Below are 17,843 nucleotides of genomic sequence, written 5' to 3'. Positions count from 1 at the left end.
TCAAAATATGGTCTGTAGATAGTTAGACATTATATCGGTTGTCATTGTGGTCACCTCCCCGTCTTCGGGATTTGGTACAGTCAAGTGTATAAATATGGGGACAGTTCTTAATTCGTCGAAATAAGAGTAGTTTTGAGTAAGATGTGTGCACACATATTTTTACATTTGACTGTAGACTGTCTCCGAAAAATCTTGTTTTTCGTACATCCCCATAATCCCTGAAAGCTCAGTCTGGAACTGCCTTTGAGAGCTAAAAAAATTGCGGGGTGATGAATCAGCTTAATTTCCTTTATACTCAATGAACTACGGATCAAGTGTTGTGTGTCGTTCGTTACTGACAGCTCGAGCATTAATTTGGAATGTGAAAATATGAACGTGAACCGTGTACCGCCTACGCGTGGAGTATTGATGTTTGAAAAGTGACGAGGTTTTCATAACGAGATTGGTTGTCGATGCACGCATGCAAATATTGTCAGGGAAGCTAAAAGGCAAATAAAACCTGGTTATGATTGACATACCAATATGAAACATCATCTTTGTGTTTAACGTAAATCACGTTGTTTTAAATATACATACCTATGTATACTTACTTTTTCCCTTTTTTTTCTTTTCATAGTGAATAACGCGAAAATATATACATAACTGCTGTCTACTATTAAATATTGCAAATATATTTCAACAGGCACTTCTCTATTTTATTCTCTACCACGTACGGGATTTAACTAGGCAACCCTTAGCTGCACATTAACAAAAGTATGTTAAATGTTAGCCAATTTATATGTTAGCTACTTATTACATGACATTTCAGTTTAAAGCAAATAACAGATATAATAAGATTAATAAGAGTAGCAATAAAGAATCATAGACAAGGTTAGGTGTAGGTACTTTTCATATTTGAGTGAATTCAGTGGTTTTTCCTCCATTTTTCAGTCATATGGATTATATGCTATTATCATTGGCTTACACTGTATATACGGTACGGATTCGTAGCCGGCTGCAACCCTACCTTTGCTACCCTTTATTCAAAACCCTAACTGTTCCCTCGTAAAGGAACCCTTACGCTAAACAGTTGCTACCCCAACCTAGAGCTTGCGCATGAGCGCTTCCGTCTGAGATGTTGCCGTGGCTATAACCCAAAGCGAGCGCCCTTGAGTAGTCGGCCGCAATGTTTATTCGACTGTCGTCTAGCACTTAACGCCGACGTCGATATTGGCTATTTTTGCGCGATACAACATGCGAAGTAACATCCACTTTGAAAAATTTAAAGCCACTCTACTTTTACGTCCAGCTATAGTAGCTATTTTACAGACATTGTTATAGTTTTTGTTCGAATCCTTTCTTGGGCCTTGTACAATTTTATATTTTTGTTTTATTATATAGCAACTTTCTTGTCTGATATTACACCTTAATTTAATATCAAGACAATTTTTGAAGAGTTTTATTTAGTCGCTTAATGACAAGCAAAGTATCTGACTAAGCAAGAGCTATTTTATATGGTTTTCTAACTAACCAATACGCATTAGGCCATTAGATTAATTGCACCACCTAAATATTTGCTCAGATAACCAACGCTTTTGGCTATGTCATATTTTATCTAAATCATCTAAATCAGCTAACAGGAAAGTAGATAAGTGAAGCTTGTGATATCTATCAAAAACTTTATTCCATCAGGATATATTAAGGGCTGAATTGGTTTGTTCGTGATATAAGGCCCTGTCGCGAATAGGTAGTTGGTAAAGGTAATATCAGACGGTTTACTTGAATGAGTTCACTTGAGAAATAAATGTTTTATTTTTATTTTATATCATGTTTACACGGCTTGGCTGGAATAAAAAAAGGTATAATACATTTGTTCAATTGCAATCTTGGAACACGATTTCTGTCAGTTCAGTCAGTAAGTACTTATCAACTACATAATTTTTTTCATGTCTAGGTACGTACATTCATGCAAAATGCAAGATCCCAAAGAAGCCCTAAGAGCCCAAATATACCCTTACGCCCTTACGACGCCACCAAGGGGGCCCTAAATTAGTTGCGGTCAGATTGTCTCAAGCGATCCAGGAAAACTGCATGTCCCTAATCAAATGAAGTTCACTTATAGGTACCCAGTGAACGATACCACATATATAGAAATTAATAAGGCAAGTGCAGACTTTAATCGTAGCTTCACCTTTATGAATCTTGTCAAGCATAGGTACCATTACCATTGGTTATTTAATGAAGTATATAGGTTTCATGCTTCAATGGTAATGTTCAATCATTTTGATAGGGGTTGCTCAACATGTCCCTTAGTTCTAATAATCTTAAAAATGTAAGATTAGTTCTAAGTTAATTGTATGTTAATTCTATTTTAAAAATAATTAGTTTTTTTTTTCATTAGACGCCTATCTTAATTTGGCTATAAAAGCCAAAATTAATTTCATTCGCCCTATGATTAAGTATGTCGGTTTCCTCATCGAGTGTGTCGTACATTTTCTTGTAAACAACAATACGGCAAGATATATGGCCGTTTTCTCAATTCCCGGGTCTGTTTGTTACCGTCTATAAATCATATTGACCTCGAGGTCGAAATAATTCAATACCTCTCTCCTTGAAAAATTATCTTGTTAACAGCCCTGGTAAGTTCTGATACCTGGTTTTTTCGTATAAATCAACCGAATTGGTTCTAATTGTATATTTTCAAACATGCGACTGCTACTCGCTTCCACCGTTACTCTACTCAATCATTATAGATTAAACTATCATCGGGGCTATCCATAAACAAATTTAACTTTTAATGTCTTTTGGATAACTAATTCATTGCCGGTTGCTAGTGTATTTCATTACACAAGCTTATCAATCAACACAAGTTAAATTTATTACGTTAAATAATGAAGGTCCGACTGTTGAACATTGAACTTTCTAAATATATTACATGTATAGATTAAAACTTAATCTCTTTTTATTCAAAATAATATCACGACATTTTACTTGTCATAAATCATCAATATCATCATCGTCATCACAGCCGTTTGAGTTGTGAAACGTGAAAAAAAAAATTGACAAGTATATACCTACTCACAAAAACTTGAAAAGGTCAGTCTGGTAAAAATAGTGTCTAAAAATTACGTCCCCTAACGCCCTCGCACCATTTTTTTAGTTCAACATCCGCACCAAGATTGACGCATGGATTGATTTAGTTGTATGCACGGAATTGCATGGCATCATAAGTACATAAGTATCTGTTGAGAAGCAAAAGCGAATTTCGCTTACTTTTTGTACATGAACTGTTTATAAGACTAGGCGCTTATTTAATCCCTTTAAATCAGTATTATACCGGAAATGTTTGTTGGTTTATATTTCGGTCGATCTGTCTTTGTTTTAAAAACCGCTGCCAAGAATCGAGATCGAGGCACTCATTGCCATTACAAGCCGTTTCACGGTTTCACACACTACGTAACTCACTACTGTTACAACCATCATTAGCGCATGTTAGACATCGATTATCAGAGCTACAATGGCCAGCATACTCTACTCCACATAGTATAACGATTCTCGGGACTCGGCGCAAAGACAGCACAGTGAAGACGTCTGTTATCTCTGGTTTTATCTCCGGAACGTGACCCCACTATCGCTCGCACGCCGCCCGCCCATCTCAGACTTCTTCTGAGAGACCAAGGAGAATAAATACTCCCAAGTGTATATTACCGACCGTAAGCCATTAATTTAGAAACGCCGATCTGTCGCTCGATTGTTTACGATTCACGAGTCGGACCACCTTGTCCGTGTTATTAATTGATCGATTCCGATAAGCATTCGGTTTATCTGTAAAAGATTTAAAACGATACGAAGGCGTAATTTAATTGAAACAATAGTAAGTATTTCGAGAATAGTAATGTTTTTAATAAAGCAAGTCTTGAATAATTGGGTTATCACATGATTATTAGTTATTTTAAAATTTCATTTCAATAAATTTTAACATTCTTATTAGACTCTGTAGAACACTCCGCTTTGTTTTTATTGAATAAAAGCTTACCCCGAGTTTAACAAATGTCTGTTCTAAATTCCTTCACGTTAAACGTTTATTTTCCCCGTTGATATCTATTTATTTTCTGGAGTAGGCGACGCAGAAATATTATTTTTCTTAAGTAACTAATTAGCTACCTACTTATTACTTAAGATTGATTTGGCTTATTTATTATTTCTATTAATATAAACAGACGAGGAAATTGGATCATTTGATGATAAAAAAGCGAATAAACTAAGGCTAAACTCGAGTTCTACGGCCTACGTTACTACCACTATTATGACCACGTTATCGTAACGTGAAACTGCCTTCTTATTATGGATATAATTACTCCATACAGTAATGATTCAGACGTGATGCCTCTCAAGACAGATATCAATAGCTTTGAGAATTCCATTCCAATCGTATACATTTTAAAGTGGCATAAGATGGCAGGGTATGAATAATTGGAATAATTAGCACTTAATAAGGAACAAAATTGATTTAATTAGGTTCTCTAGTAAATAGTGGATGTGTGTACAGATAAGAGTCTGTTTTGAAATACCTATAAAACCTGTCTTGGAAATAATAGTAGTTAGGTATTTTTCTTTTGGGACCATGCTGAATAAATGTTATTGAAACCGAATATAACAAGTAGTTTAATATTTTCATAGGATCAAAACTATTCTATTTTTTTCTATATAGGAGTAGTTTATATGTAATTTACTGGACAAATGTTTGTAATTTACTGGAACATGACAGGATTGTTATATAGTTGCAGGAACACTAAGTAATTGTCTGATGATCGCAAATCAGTAAAGTACATAATGGGTGTCTAAATTGTATAATACTCGTAAAGTCTGCATATACTTATTAAATATGAATGCTCTTTAACCTACCTTGACGTCAACCCCCATCATCATAAAAGTGAAGTCAGTGTCAAGATATTTATGAGCACATTATTAGAGCTGATAGAATCTAAAATAGCTAGAACGCTGTCACTAAATCGGTTGTCAGATGACAAATGCGATGGATCCGCGTGGATAGCTCTATCTAAAGCTTGTTACACGTTGCGAGACTACAGATTGGTCGTGTCAGGACCAGGACATTTCTTAAATTACGACGAATGCCTGTTCCTTTACAGGCAGGTTATATAGTATCGGGCATTTTATTCGCACAAGAATGGACAAATCTCTTACCATTTATTATTAGGTACTCAAATCATTAAGGCTACGAGGCCTCATCATGTCGGTAATAAAGACATATAATCCCCATTGACCCTTTCGTTTGATGCGGCGATTTATGGTGTACGAGCAACATCGGAGAGACAACATTTCTGGTTCCGCGAGGTATAAGCATTTGACTAATTTACCTGTATGAACTATGAAGTCTCTAGTCTGTTGTTTGATGTTCAATAGAGGCAACAATGAATACAACGAGTGAACAATCGAAGAGGATTGTCTGTGTGTGCCAAGCTTTAACAGTAGTGAGAGTCTGATAGTAAAGTGAGCAGACACCGGACATGACCACGAGGGGTCCTGCGCGTGGGGCACACGTATCACCTGCGCGTCACAGACTGACTCCATGCTGCCGCATAGCCCAGTCTATATTTAGGAATAGGTAACTCGTCAAGATTGGGTACTCAGATTATTGGCGCTATCCTCCATTGTTCACTAGCGTCACCTTAGAAATTGGAAACCGTGAATAAAGTAGTAAGTATCTAAACTTTTTGACATGGCGAGAACTGCAACTATTTACTGTCATCATTCACTGGAGGAGGCCTTTACCTGGGGTTCTTGCTTAATTCACCTAGTAAAAAAAAATATCAATATGTACCTAACATAAGTGACCAAACATTTACTAAAAACGGACTATTAGAAAAATTAAATAAATTGTATTGTAGATTTTTTAATGTTTGACATTGTAATATACAAGAAATAAAAGGCTTTATTTTATTTTATTTATTTATACTGTCATCATTACATTATCAAAATACTTTTGCTGAATTAAGTAGGTATCATGCAATAATTTTCCCGCTCACTTCGTACGTGAAAAAATAAGTGGTTCTGTTTTTTTATTGAGGATCTTAGCTAAATAGCAAAAAAACTAAAAATAACAATCAAATGTTTATTCATTCTTTAGATGTCAGAGTTACCGAAAATAATAAACACACGAGCCTAAATCCGGCATCACTACTGTTTGAAGAACAATACGTGACTGGTCTGCTGGATTCTCAATGTTTTCCCTGAACATCGATTAGGTCGCTAATAATCACAGAAATCAAAAAAGGAGGAATTTTATTGCGTTAATGAGGTATATCATTATATCTAATTAGAAAGCAAATTTATAGAAATACTAAAGTAACATGTCTAAGTAATTCACGTGCGGAATTCTAATTCAGCAGAACTTATGAAGCAACATATGCAATTTAACTAATATAATGCAATTCTGAATCCTGACGTTTTGAGTGGTCCAAATGTGGAGTTCAAGAGAGTATTAAGTTATTCAGAACTTTATGTTTTAAACTTGATTCCTGGTTTGCAGCTATAACCCACAGACTTCTCTAGGTGCCTAATAAGTTTAGTTTGAAGTTAGCTACTAATTGACGTGTCGATTGACTCCTGTACTCCTGTATTGATCAAAGAGCCTGTCTTTTATGTTATGCCGGCTAAATCATAATTCTTAGTTTAATTAACACAGTCCTTTTGTCATATACATTAGGTATACTATCACGGGATAACTTAATTTTGTGTATATTGCTGGGTTTCTTGCTAACTCATTACAGGGTATTTTTAAGAATTCTATCAGTCTGTGATTTTAACTGCGCCGTCATGTCCTGAATGATTGATTGTATTATAACCCTTTTCTTAATATGCCTTAGCCTGTCTGAACTAAATTAACTTTTACGCATATTTTGGTGAAAATTAATTTTTTGGCTGTAAATCGTATTAATATTGTACGTGTTAAAAATGTAATTTAGTAATTAATTAACTTTTTGAACACGGTTAGAGTCCGTTTCTATAACATTAAATCCGTCTTATTCATTATAATACTTGTAGCTGATATATCAAAATGCGCACAATTGAGCATTATTAGTCCACAGATACGGCAAACTTCAAACGATAATATTGCTATAATTTGTATGAGCACTTTTAGAATTTTGTTACATTTCCCGATAACAGAAGTGAGAGGTCAAATGCAAGTTGTTAATATCAACAAAACTAAATAACCGCCATTATTATATTTATTATCAAGCAAGTTGCCCAATTTATATTTACCTAGTTTTCTGTTATCAATAAAAACCGAACGTGACTTAAAAAAGGTTTCTAAGAAAGACGATAAGTGTTATATTCGGAAAAATATCTGCGTATATAATTATATAGGTATTAGATAACTTATTTTTGTAATTATGTTCTTAATGAGCGACGGGTGAATGGCTTAATGTGTGAATGAAGATCGTGTACAAAGAAGATCCTTTAAAGGAACAGGAAACGGATAAAGATGCCAATTATAAACGGGCCCTCTTGTCGACGCATGCAGTTACGAATTAGGTACCCATTTAACAATATATTATACCGTAGAACGGGGTGACTTTGGAAATTTTGGGATTACTTTGATAGATTTAAAACGGCCATAGAATTACCATTATTCATTATTTACTGAAAATGTTCTGTAACTAGTTAGATTACTATATATTCATATTCACCCACTGTAAAAAATCTCGCATAAAAATATATTATGGCTTAAAAACTAGAATTTTAAAGTCGCCCCTGCATTTGAAAATCACCCCGTTCTACCGTATTATAAAATTTCATACTTATATAAGTGTAAAACGGTTCAAATTTTGTGTTCATGTTCGCTAGACAAAACTGCAAGTTCATAAGAAAAATAAAAAATAAAAATAACGATAGGCATTCTTTGGCACAGAGGTATAAGTACCTTAGCTAAAAAAATAGTTAAATGAGTTTAACTGAATTTATTTAATTCAACAAAAAAAAAACGACAGTTGCAAAATAAAAAGTTATCAAATAAGTTTACCTATAGGTACTTTATTCAGTTTAGTAATAAGGGGCTGCATTAGTAATAAAGTGATAACTTTTTGTTTACCAACATAATTATCACTTTATTGAAACAGTCATTTAGAGAACGACTATGAACACGCACATCTTAACGGAGGGTGAAACCTTTGATAACACCAACATCTCGGATGCTTAACATTTAAACGAACTAAATGACGATTTCTAGAGGTAAGAGAAGATAAAGTAACATTTTTATGGGGAATTTTCGTATTGAGTATTATTGTTGCAGTTTGTATATCAGTGGCGTGAATTTATATGTATTTTATCGATGTTCGGGTCCCACATTTACAATGGCATCATTGGCATCTCAATAATTTAACAAGTAGTCTTACGGCGTGCGAGTTGTCAACCAGCAGCATCTTATTATCTTATTGTATAGGCACATTCAACTTAAATACGACGATTTTGCTTTATTGGAAATACCTAGTATTGAAATTTGAAATGTGTTTATTTACATATACCTAGGGGTTAAAATGCAGTTTTATGTTCAACAAATATAAATTTATTCATGTATTTATTTTAATATTTATTGCACATCGTACAAAAGGCGGACTTAATGATATAAGGGATTCTCTACCAGTATACCCTTGGGCAAAGCAGATTAGTCATAGGCGGTGCAACCTCATATTGTTTTAAGAAAACGAAATAAAACACACAGGCACACACACTTAATTAATAATTAGAAATATGTTTGATATTTAACTCTACTAAGGTTTTACATTTTTCCATAAGCGAATCAAAATTTGTGGCTCCAGTCAAAAAGGGTACAAGTTTCATATAATAACATATACGTGACTTTTGTACCCCTGATCATGAGCCACATTAAGAATCATCTTATAGAAAAACAGACAAACATGGTGAAATTAAAAGGATTCTTAATTAACTACGGACTACTACGGAGCCCTAAAAAAGATAAGATAAACTTGAGTGACTCTTTTCGCTATTATTATTTAGAATACTACGTATACCTAACTATGACACAAGAGAAATATTGGTTTTGCTTTCTCTAAAGCTAGTTTATGATCAAATCATGTTCAGATAGAGGGTATTAGGGCCTGTTAAAAATGGATTCATTTCCGGATAAATCCCTTTCAATCCGAACGACTGCCACGCGTATGTTATTATATACGAAGCCCACGGCCTTATTGGCCATTGAAGAGCCAATGTAACTCTGGCCTGCTATACCACATAGTTGTTACGTATCGTGAAGTCAAATTATACAAGCTACGCGCTCGCGGCCGAAACAAAATGTATTCGTGAATACATAGGATGGATAGCGGGTAGAGTCAAGATCATGAATATTATATACTTTTATCTACATCATTAGTGCTTTAAAATGCATTCAGAAACCGTAGGAAATGACCAGCATTATTACATCCAATTTTACTATGAGAACATTCTTATCTGTGGTAGTAGGTAAAATCTGTATTTTAAAGTTATTACATTATAGATTTTTGTAAGGTTATGAGTTTAAATTTGGAACAGCTGTCAAAACTCAAGTGGGTGTCTATTCTAGTATCCTGATATTAAAACAATGATCAATACGAAACGTCAATTCAGTATATTTTTTTAATATAAACCGCACGACATTTGATCTCGAGTGACATGAGAATAGGGACTTCATTCGTTTGTCTATTAATTAAAAAAAAAAACTACGGATGCGTGACATGTGTGAAAAAACTTTTCATTTACCGCCATTTGACGTACAGTTTATCTTAATTAGTTTTAGGTATAAAATTAATTTTTGTTTTGTGGTTTTTAAACAAATTTTAAGCAAAAGTTTCGTGTAAAATGAGTGATAAAAAGATATTTAGGAGACGCCACCTCTCAAATCTGCGAGTTCCGCCAGAGAGCAACGATGGATGTCGGCTGAAATATGAAATATAAAGTAGTGTATGTAACTGTACATAATTAGGCATTAAAACACTCGTGTGATCGTTTTAAGAAACTCACTTCGTTCGTTTCTTAAACCCACATTCGTATTTTAATGCCTTTCATTATGTAGCAGTCACATAAACTATTAGAAAAAAGGATTACAATAGAAAAAGGCTCGTATACATATTTATGAGTGCTACGGAATGTCATTATCACCTAGCGATTATTCTCAGTTTTGAAAGATAACTTTATTTTTTCTGTACCTATTAGTAAAATACAAAAGTATTAGATATAGCATGTGAAGTCTTCCTATCGAAAGCAGCGGTCTTTCTTCTTCACTAGCTGTATTATTTACAATTTGCAGGTATTTTATTCAAATACAAATCGTTTATTGACCAAATATTTTTACAAGTGACATCACAGATTGAACTTAGCAGAAAATTGTTTTTATTGTTTTTTGTTTATTTCAAAGGGTACAATAAAGTGCATTATCGATTAACCCGGCAGATTAGATCACGCGGTAACTTTACTATTAATTAAGTATACATACGATACTAGTAGTGGCTTTTTGGTTTTAATTTTAGGTAAAGTTTTCTCCGATTACTGATTCCTCACTTCCAATATTTTTTATAAGTACTACTATTGAATAGCCAGCGCTAGTGAATAGATAGTGCATCACGTTACCTAACAGTTCCTTAACCTACATGACATGACACTGATAACGCAACTCGAGTTTATGTTCGTGGACCCGTAGGGTGTAAATTATGATTAGAGAGAGTATTCTGTGCACCCTTTTGTATGCATATGCAGCCTTGTCAAGTAATAATACGTTTTAGTTCAGTTTCGTAGAAGTATCTTAATGCTGGAGCTGTACCCACTGTAGGTCGTGTTCTTGAAGTATTTTATTCGTTAACTTTTAAGTGTTCAGGTTTGGTAGCAGTTCAAGAGGAGTTGAATAGTCAATAACGCTTTGTAGCACGTGGATTGTTGAATATGATTAGTTCACTATAATCCTGAACTAATATTAATATTGTACAAAAAAGAATTGAACTACTTATCACAATTTGGAGTACCTACTTAAAAGTATTTAATTGGAAATTGTTTTTCTTATGATATTAGAATGTATACAACGTAAACATTGATATTATGTTATCAGTCATGTCATGAGACTAAGTATGAACTTACTTTAGTAACACTGATATAATGTCAACTTGTGGAGTGTTGTTATTGTCTAGCGAGTAACTTAAACTTGGAGCCTTGGGTATATCACATCATTTAATTGGCGTCTTAGTTCTAAGACGAATTGTAATATACTAGGTGGCGAAAAAACAACTACATTCCCGTTGCCAGGGAGGTTTTGGGATTATACTGAGCAACTTTACTATGGGACCACCCCCGATATCGCTAAAAAAAATTTGCCTGTTTCATACAACCTCCCTGGCAACGGGAATGCAGTTATTTTTTAGCCACCGTGTATAAGTAAAATGTTAAAACTAACCAAGAATCCTGAAGAGCCCCTATGAATACCATTTGCCTCGCTTGGTTGGCAAACTATAAATAAAATGAAGTAATTTCATTTTGAATGTAATATTTCGGTAATATTGCATATTTCAACATTTTCCCTAGAGATTACGAGCATAATTTGTCGTGCACAAACCTAGTCTAACTCGAAAGTCTAACTAAAGGAATAATGACATAAAAAAATAGGTATATATTTTCTTATCCATTAGAAAAATGGTTAGAGCCAGACCAAGAAAAGTCTGCAGAGATTTTGATAGCCCACGCAGTGCAAGTGTTATTATAAACGTCAAACTTCTATGAAAATATGACGTATAGTATTGCACTTCGTGGGCTATCAAAATCGCTGCAGACTTTTCTTGGTCTAACTCTAGATTATATAATGTACATTAAATTTGACGATTCGACATAAAAAGTTTATTCGAGGGATTGGTGCAAATTATATTTCGTCAACTATAACGAAAAGTAATTTTGTGTAAAACAACGAAACCGATTTTTTGTTTCATATTACTTTAAATCTGCTACCTATCCCACTTATATTTTGACTAAAAGTTTACAAATATGAATACTAATTATTTATTTCAAATCACCAACCCCCACACTAAAGGCGTTAAAGTTAGACCAGGAAAAGTCTGCAGTGATTTTGATAGCTCACGCAATGCAAGTGTTATTTAAGTGTTTGTGTCATAATTTCATAGAAGTTAGTGGTTTAAAATAACACTTTTACTGCGTGGGCTATCAAAATCTCTGCAGACTTTTCTTGGTCTAACTCTAACTACCAGAGAAGTAATAAAACAAATGCCAATTAGGTGTCAAACTTTTTAACCCTGTTGTTCTGAGGGTTTGATTTCATCTATACAGGGTGATTCAGGAGACGTGAGCAGGACTAATACTGCGCATTTCGTAGATTATAAGCAACACTTTCGTATCAGTATTAGTGAGGTTAACGTAAATTTTCTAGTCACGTTGAAAAAAAAAGTTATTAATTTATTTACGACATGCGTGGTCACCCTAAAATTAGAATACTAAACTACCGATATTCTGTGTCAAATTGAATGTCACCACTGTCATCGCGGTCTGGTTACTTTTGAAAACTCGTATCTCACTCAAGTTTGACAGTTTATTTTCTTCGTAATCAAAAATTAAAGAGGTTTTATGCTTATTAATTAGGTCTTGTAGGGTGACCATGATTGTAGAGGATTAAATTTGCTCTCACCAAAAAGTTAAAAAATAGGAAAAAGTGTGGTTGTTTCCCCTAAATACGACGGTGATCGATCATTTATCAGTTACTGAGTGTGCAGGATTAGTCCTGCTCACGTCTCATGAATCACCCTGTATGTACCTATAATTGTATAGTTTTTAAACAGTTAGTTAATATGTTCGTAATGCTTGGAATTTGCCACTACTAACTTATGGATAGGTAACAAGACGAAAACTTTCTTTACTTATATGCATGATGGATTGTGTATTTAAGATAATTTGTATTAAACTTCTTTTTTTCATTCTCTCACAAACTTTTTCTTTTTTCTCAAGCAACAAGGATCAACGAAAATTTAAATATGAAAATCTGTTTTCGATTGTCCACTTACCCTCACTCGCTTTCCTTTCTGCTTTTCCCGTCGATTCCGCTGCCCCATGTTGATGAGCTCGCTCGAAATCCAATTATACGACACGAAAGTTTTGCAAAAAACCCAAAAAGTCACTAGAATTCACTGTGCATAAATCACTATCACACATCCATACGGTACCATTTATCAGTATACGCATTTTAGAATAGTTTAGTTTATCAGTAAAACTTTTTGTATCCAATAAGTTTGTCACAGATTGTCAGGATATAGTTACAGATTGTAACAATGGTCACTGTTTTGAAATTTTCACTTGTGGAAAGCGTTATCAGCGAGTTTTCTCGTGCGGCGTGCGGGAGGCGTCCCGCGGCGGATCAAGCGTGGCGTCGAGTGCCGAGTGGGCATCCTGTACATCTCGGCCCGCCTTCTGCAGCCCCGCCCGCGCCTCTCCCGGCAAACATCTCAAATTAAATCCCTTGCTTACCCCTCGTTATGATAAAGGGGTTGTTGACGATTATTTGTAGCGTTGATCTTTTGTTTATGACGAGCTTTTGTCAAATGTGGAGATTAATTAGAACAGCCTTAAGATTAAGATATAAAGTTGTAAATGGATGTCCATTCATTAGTTAGCTAATTGCCAGTTTTTTTGTTTCATTTGGTATGCTTCTTAAACACCTTTTAGTCACTTATTTATCATCAGTGACAAATTGACAATCCATTTGTCAAGTCCGATCTCCACTCTGTAACAACCCTTCAGGGGCGTAATTCTGCATTATTTTTAATAACTCGTGACATTGTTTCGCTAGTCTGTTAGCTGACATGACCCCCATATTGTGAAATTAATTATGCCCATTTCAGCTACTAGTATCTCTCTGATGTAGTGTTGTGAATAACGCTCATTTCGTGGCTTAAAGACTCGAACCCTTAAGACTCTCGAGGCATAACGCCTCAAAGGCGGCAAAGACGATTTCTTACATCCATACGCGTAAAATAAATAAATGCATTTCTCAAACATAGTCGAGTCTTCAAGACTTACGAGTCTTGAGGGCTCGAGTCTTTAAGCCTAAAAATAAGCGTTATTCACAACACTGCTTTGATGACATCGACTACCACTAGGTATATCTTGAACAATAAATGAACCAAGTCTGAAGTCGAATTGTTGTTCAGTTACGAAGTTTTCCGTTAACGTATCGGTGGATTTGGTGGCCTGTGACGAGTTTACCCTGTCTACAAGCCTACAAAGTTTTGATGCCAAGTTTCCAAGTTATATCCGCTAAGGGCTGATTTCTTTGAAAGAGATCCAATATTTACTAGAGATGCCGTGAATATTTGGCATATATTCGGTATTCGGCTTATTCGGCCACTTTGCCGAATATTCGGTATGCGGCCAAAACCACTATTCGGGGCACTATAGGCAGGTATAATAAATCGTGTAGGTAGTTTTTTGTACATGTGTAAAAAAACTACACGAATTAGCGTTTCGCCGGTCAGTTTCCTAATTCGTCAATTTTGCTGATTCAACAGTTTACCTTCTGGTAATTTTTTCTAGGTTGACAATTTCGCTAGTGGGTCATTTCCTAAACCTTCAGTTTACTCTTTCGCCAGTTTTGCTAGGCTTCAGTTTCGTAAATTTGCTAGTTTCCTTATGTGCTAATTAATTATTCGTCAGTTTGGTCAAATGGTCATTTCCCCTAGATAATCGGTTTCTATATTCGCCAGTTTCACTAGTTTCCAGGGTCTTATAGTCGTGTTTCGGTGTATCAAATATACAAGGTGATTTCAGGGTCGTGTGGCAAGTAGCAAGAGACCAAGGCTTGATGCTGAATCAAAAAATGAACATATTGATGCTTCATTGATGTTTCTAGTCACCTTATTAAATGTTATTTTAAAACTATTATCCGACACCATACAAAGTTATGTCATCTGCTATTCTCCTGTAGTTACAGTCACCTGCGAAATTATCTTCCAGAACAAATACTGTAAAAGTATCTTATTTAAGCAATCTCATTTGTAGAGCCATAAACGCGTGTCACATATTTTTACGGCAATGTGGTTTAAAAATATTAAACTTACATTTCGTGACTTTTAGCTGAGTACAAAAATATGTCTTGTATCGCCTTAAGATCGCCTTAAAAACAGCTGGGTTCCTAGTTTACTACGGAACCCCAAAAAAGTAGCAAATCATAAACATGACGAGATGGGAAAACTGACAAACTAAACTATCAGATGAACAAGGAAAGTAACGGATTAGGAAAATGACGAAATAGCAAAACTGACAACTTAGGATAATTGAGGAATAAGGAAGTTTGCGACTCAAGAAACTGGCTTAATAGGGGCTCTGACAATTTAGTGAAACTGGCAAAAAAGGAAATTGGCGAATTAAGAAACAGTCTAATCATTAAACTGTTGAATCAGCAAAATTGACGAATTAGGAAACTGACCCGCGATACGCTAATTCGTAATAAATAATTAATGACCTCCGCTCTGGACGGTCGCGCTGTCGTAGATTGTACGGCTCTCAAAATTAACTTCAAGTAACTACCTAACATTATTTTCTGGGAAACGCGTTATATTGCCAATGAAACTGGGACCAAAGTTTCAAGCTTTAAAGGTAAATTCGATTTTACTAACAGCTAACTTGCAACACATGTCAAATCAATAGTAATATGTAAACAAAGAGTAGTATTTAATATACACATGACAGTCGTAATGCATGTAGAGTTAGACCAACAAAAGTCTGCAGCGACTTTGATAGCACACGAAGTGCAAATGTTATTTTAAACGTCAAACTTCTATGAAATTATGACGTATAAATGACACTTGCACTGCGTGTGCGGTCAAAATCGAATCGCTGCAGACTTTTCTTGGTCTAACTCTAAGTTATTATAATATATATATATATATACTGATATAATACTGGTATAATACTGATTTAAAAGGATTAAAATAAGCGCCTTATATACAGTTCATGTAGAAAAGTAAGCATACTTCGCTATTGCTTCTCTACAGATATGTAGTATGTATGATCATGCCATGCAACTAACTGCAGTCTTTTCGTGGTCTACCTCTAGCTGCAATTCAAGATTATTATTAGGTACGCTTAATCACTTGTAAATATCGTCTTAACTTTTGTTGGAGTATAACTTTGAAAGATTGAAAATAAAAATAACAAATGAAAATGTAAATACAAATTATAATCCGGCCTTCACCGCTGGAGGGCTTCTTCACTTTTTCTTTAATATATAACATATATTTCAGTTTATAATTTATATATATTTGTAGACTACTTAAATACACAAATTAAAATATTATTTGATTTGTTCCTAAAGTTATTTTGGTAAATACAATTTTAAAATATATTAATTTTAGATTAAATATTGGTCAAGCAGATCTTGTCAGTAGAAAAAGGCGGCAAATTTGAAAAATGTAGGCGCGAAGGGATAGCTTCTCATAGAAAATTTGAATTTTGCGCCTTTTTCTACTGACAAGTTTTGCTTGACCATCTATATGTCGTAGATTGAAGGCCATTATTGTTTTATTAAACCCGGAAGGCAATACTGAAAACAAGAAGTAGATGTTTGTGACAAATATTTGTTTACACTTTACAGCATTAAGCTGCTTAAATTACTTTCGCTGTGAGGTACTCGGAAGGATAAGCTTTCAACGAACAATTACTTGCAGAGAAAATCAACCCTCTTTGCTTGGTAACTTCCATTGTCTATGCAAAGTAGGTATATAAGGTGCTTTTCTCTACAGGCGATTGTAACACAAATACGTGAAAAGTATAGACAGTAGTATGGCAGAAAGTGCAAATGTAGACATTTATTTGACGTTGACTGTACGAAAATTATAGTTTAGACTTTAGATATATGGTACATTTTAAATTCGATTATTGCCAGGTAACAACCTATTCAACCTATACAACACATATGTAACATAATCTACCTACTCAAAACCTGAATAAATAAATAAAACCTAAAAAAACAATTAGGTAGGTATTCAACATCGGGAGTCCGAAAATGCGCAGGCATTCAGACTCAGGTCATGCAGTGCTTAGTTGTATTTTTAAAGCTTTTTTTTATTGTTAAAAGTCTAATACGGTCAAATCGTGTAAAGTATAATGCATATTTTTAAAAACACATTTTTTAATTAGCCTGAATTAATGTCCCACTGCTGGGTCTCTGCAAAGGCTTCTCCGCGTTTTCTCCACTTGACCCTGACGTTTGTAAATTCCCGCCATTCCGGATAGAATACGTCTATAGATCTGCTTTTCGGTCTGCACGCACCCCGGCCTGCACCTTCTAGAGTCTGTGCGGAAAGAGAAGAGTCGTGGAATGTAGATGTTGCGAACTCCTTTGTAATCAAAGTCAGATATTTTAAATTTGTATTTTTTTATGATTCTTGACAATATGTCACTCTAAAATAAATGGCTAAACGTTTCGTGCATATTTTCTTTCGGGCTATATTTTCTCTTATTTCCTTCATCTGGCGACCGTGACAGGACGCCTGTACCCGCTTGAAATACAATCTGGCGAGATCTAAAGAAGAGTTTTGGGCCTCTTGCCCAAAAGGCGGGAGGATGTTGCGAACTCCTTTGTAATCAAAGTCAGATATTTTAAATTTGTATTTTTTTTATGATTCTTGACAATATGTCACTCTAAAATAAATGGCTAAACGTTTCGTGCATATTTTCTTTTGGGCTATATTTTCTCTTATTTCCTTCAGTATTGGTTCCCATAAAATTCTCGACTCTTCTCTTTCCGCACAGACTCTATCTATGGTATACCGTGGGTCGCAATCCGTAACCATTTTGACCCACCT

General features: G+C 34.7%; 1 protein-coding gene across 2 annotated transcripts in view; it reads right to left on the bottom strand.

The window, feature by feature from the left end:
* Positions 1 to 13,555, bottom strand: part of LOC134790824 (NT-3 growth factor receptor-like) — a 48,946-nt gene extending 35,391 nt beyond the window's left edge. The window contains exon 1 of one of the 2 annotated variants that reach the window (XM_063761784.1): positions 13,047 to 13,555. In XM_063761784.1, coding sequence (XP_063617854.1) covers positions 13,047 to 13,094 — 48 coding nt within the window. In that variant the 5' untranslated portion in view covers positions 13,095 to 13,555. The remainder of the gene's footprint in view (positions 1 to 13,046) is intronic. The other variant, XM_063761782.1, reaches the window with a different exon arrangement.
* Between the last annotated feature and the right edge of the window lie 4,288 nt (positions 13,556 to 17,843).

Source organism: Cydia splendana, chromosome 5 (assembly GCF_910591565.1).
Source record: "Cydia splendana chromosome 5, ilCydSple1.2, whole genome shotgun sequence".
In the NCBI taxonomy this organism is placed as follows: domain Eukaryota; kingdom Metazoa; phylum Arthropoda; class Insecta; order Lepidoptera; family Tortricidae; genus Cydia; species Cydia splendana.
Note: the sequence above shows the minus strand (reverse complement) of the source record. Positions and strands in the feature narration are given on the sequence as shown.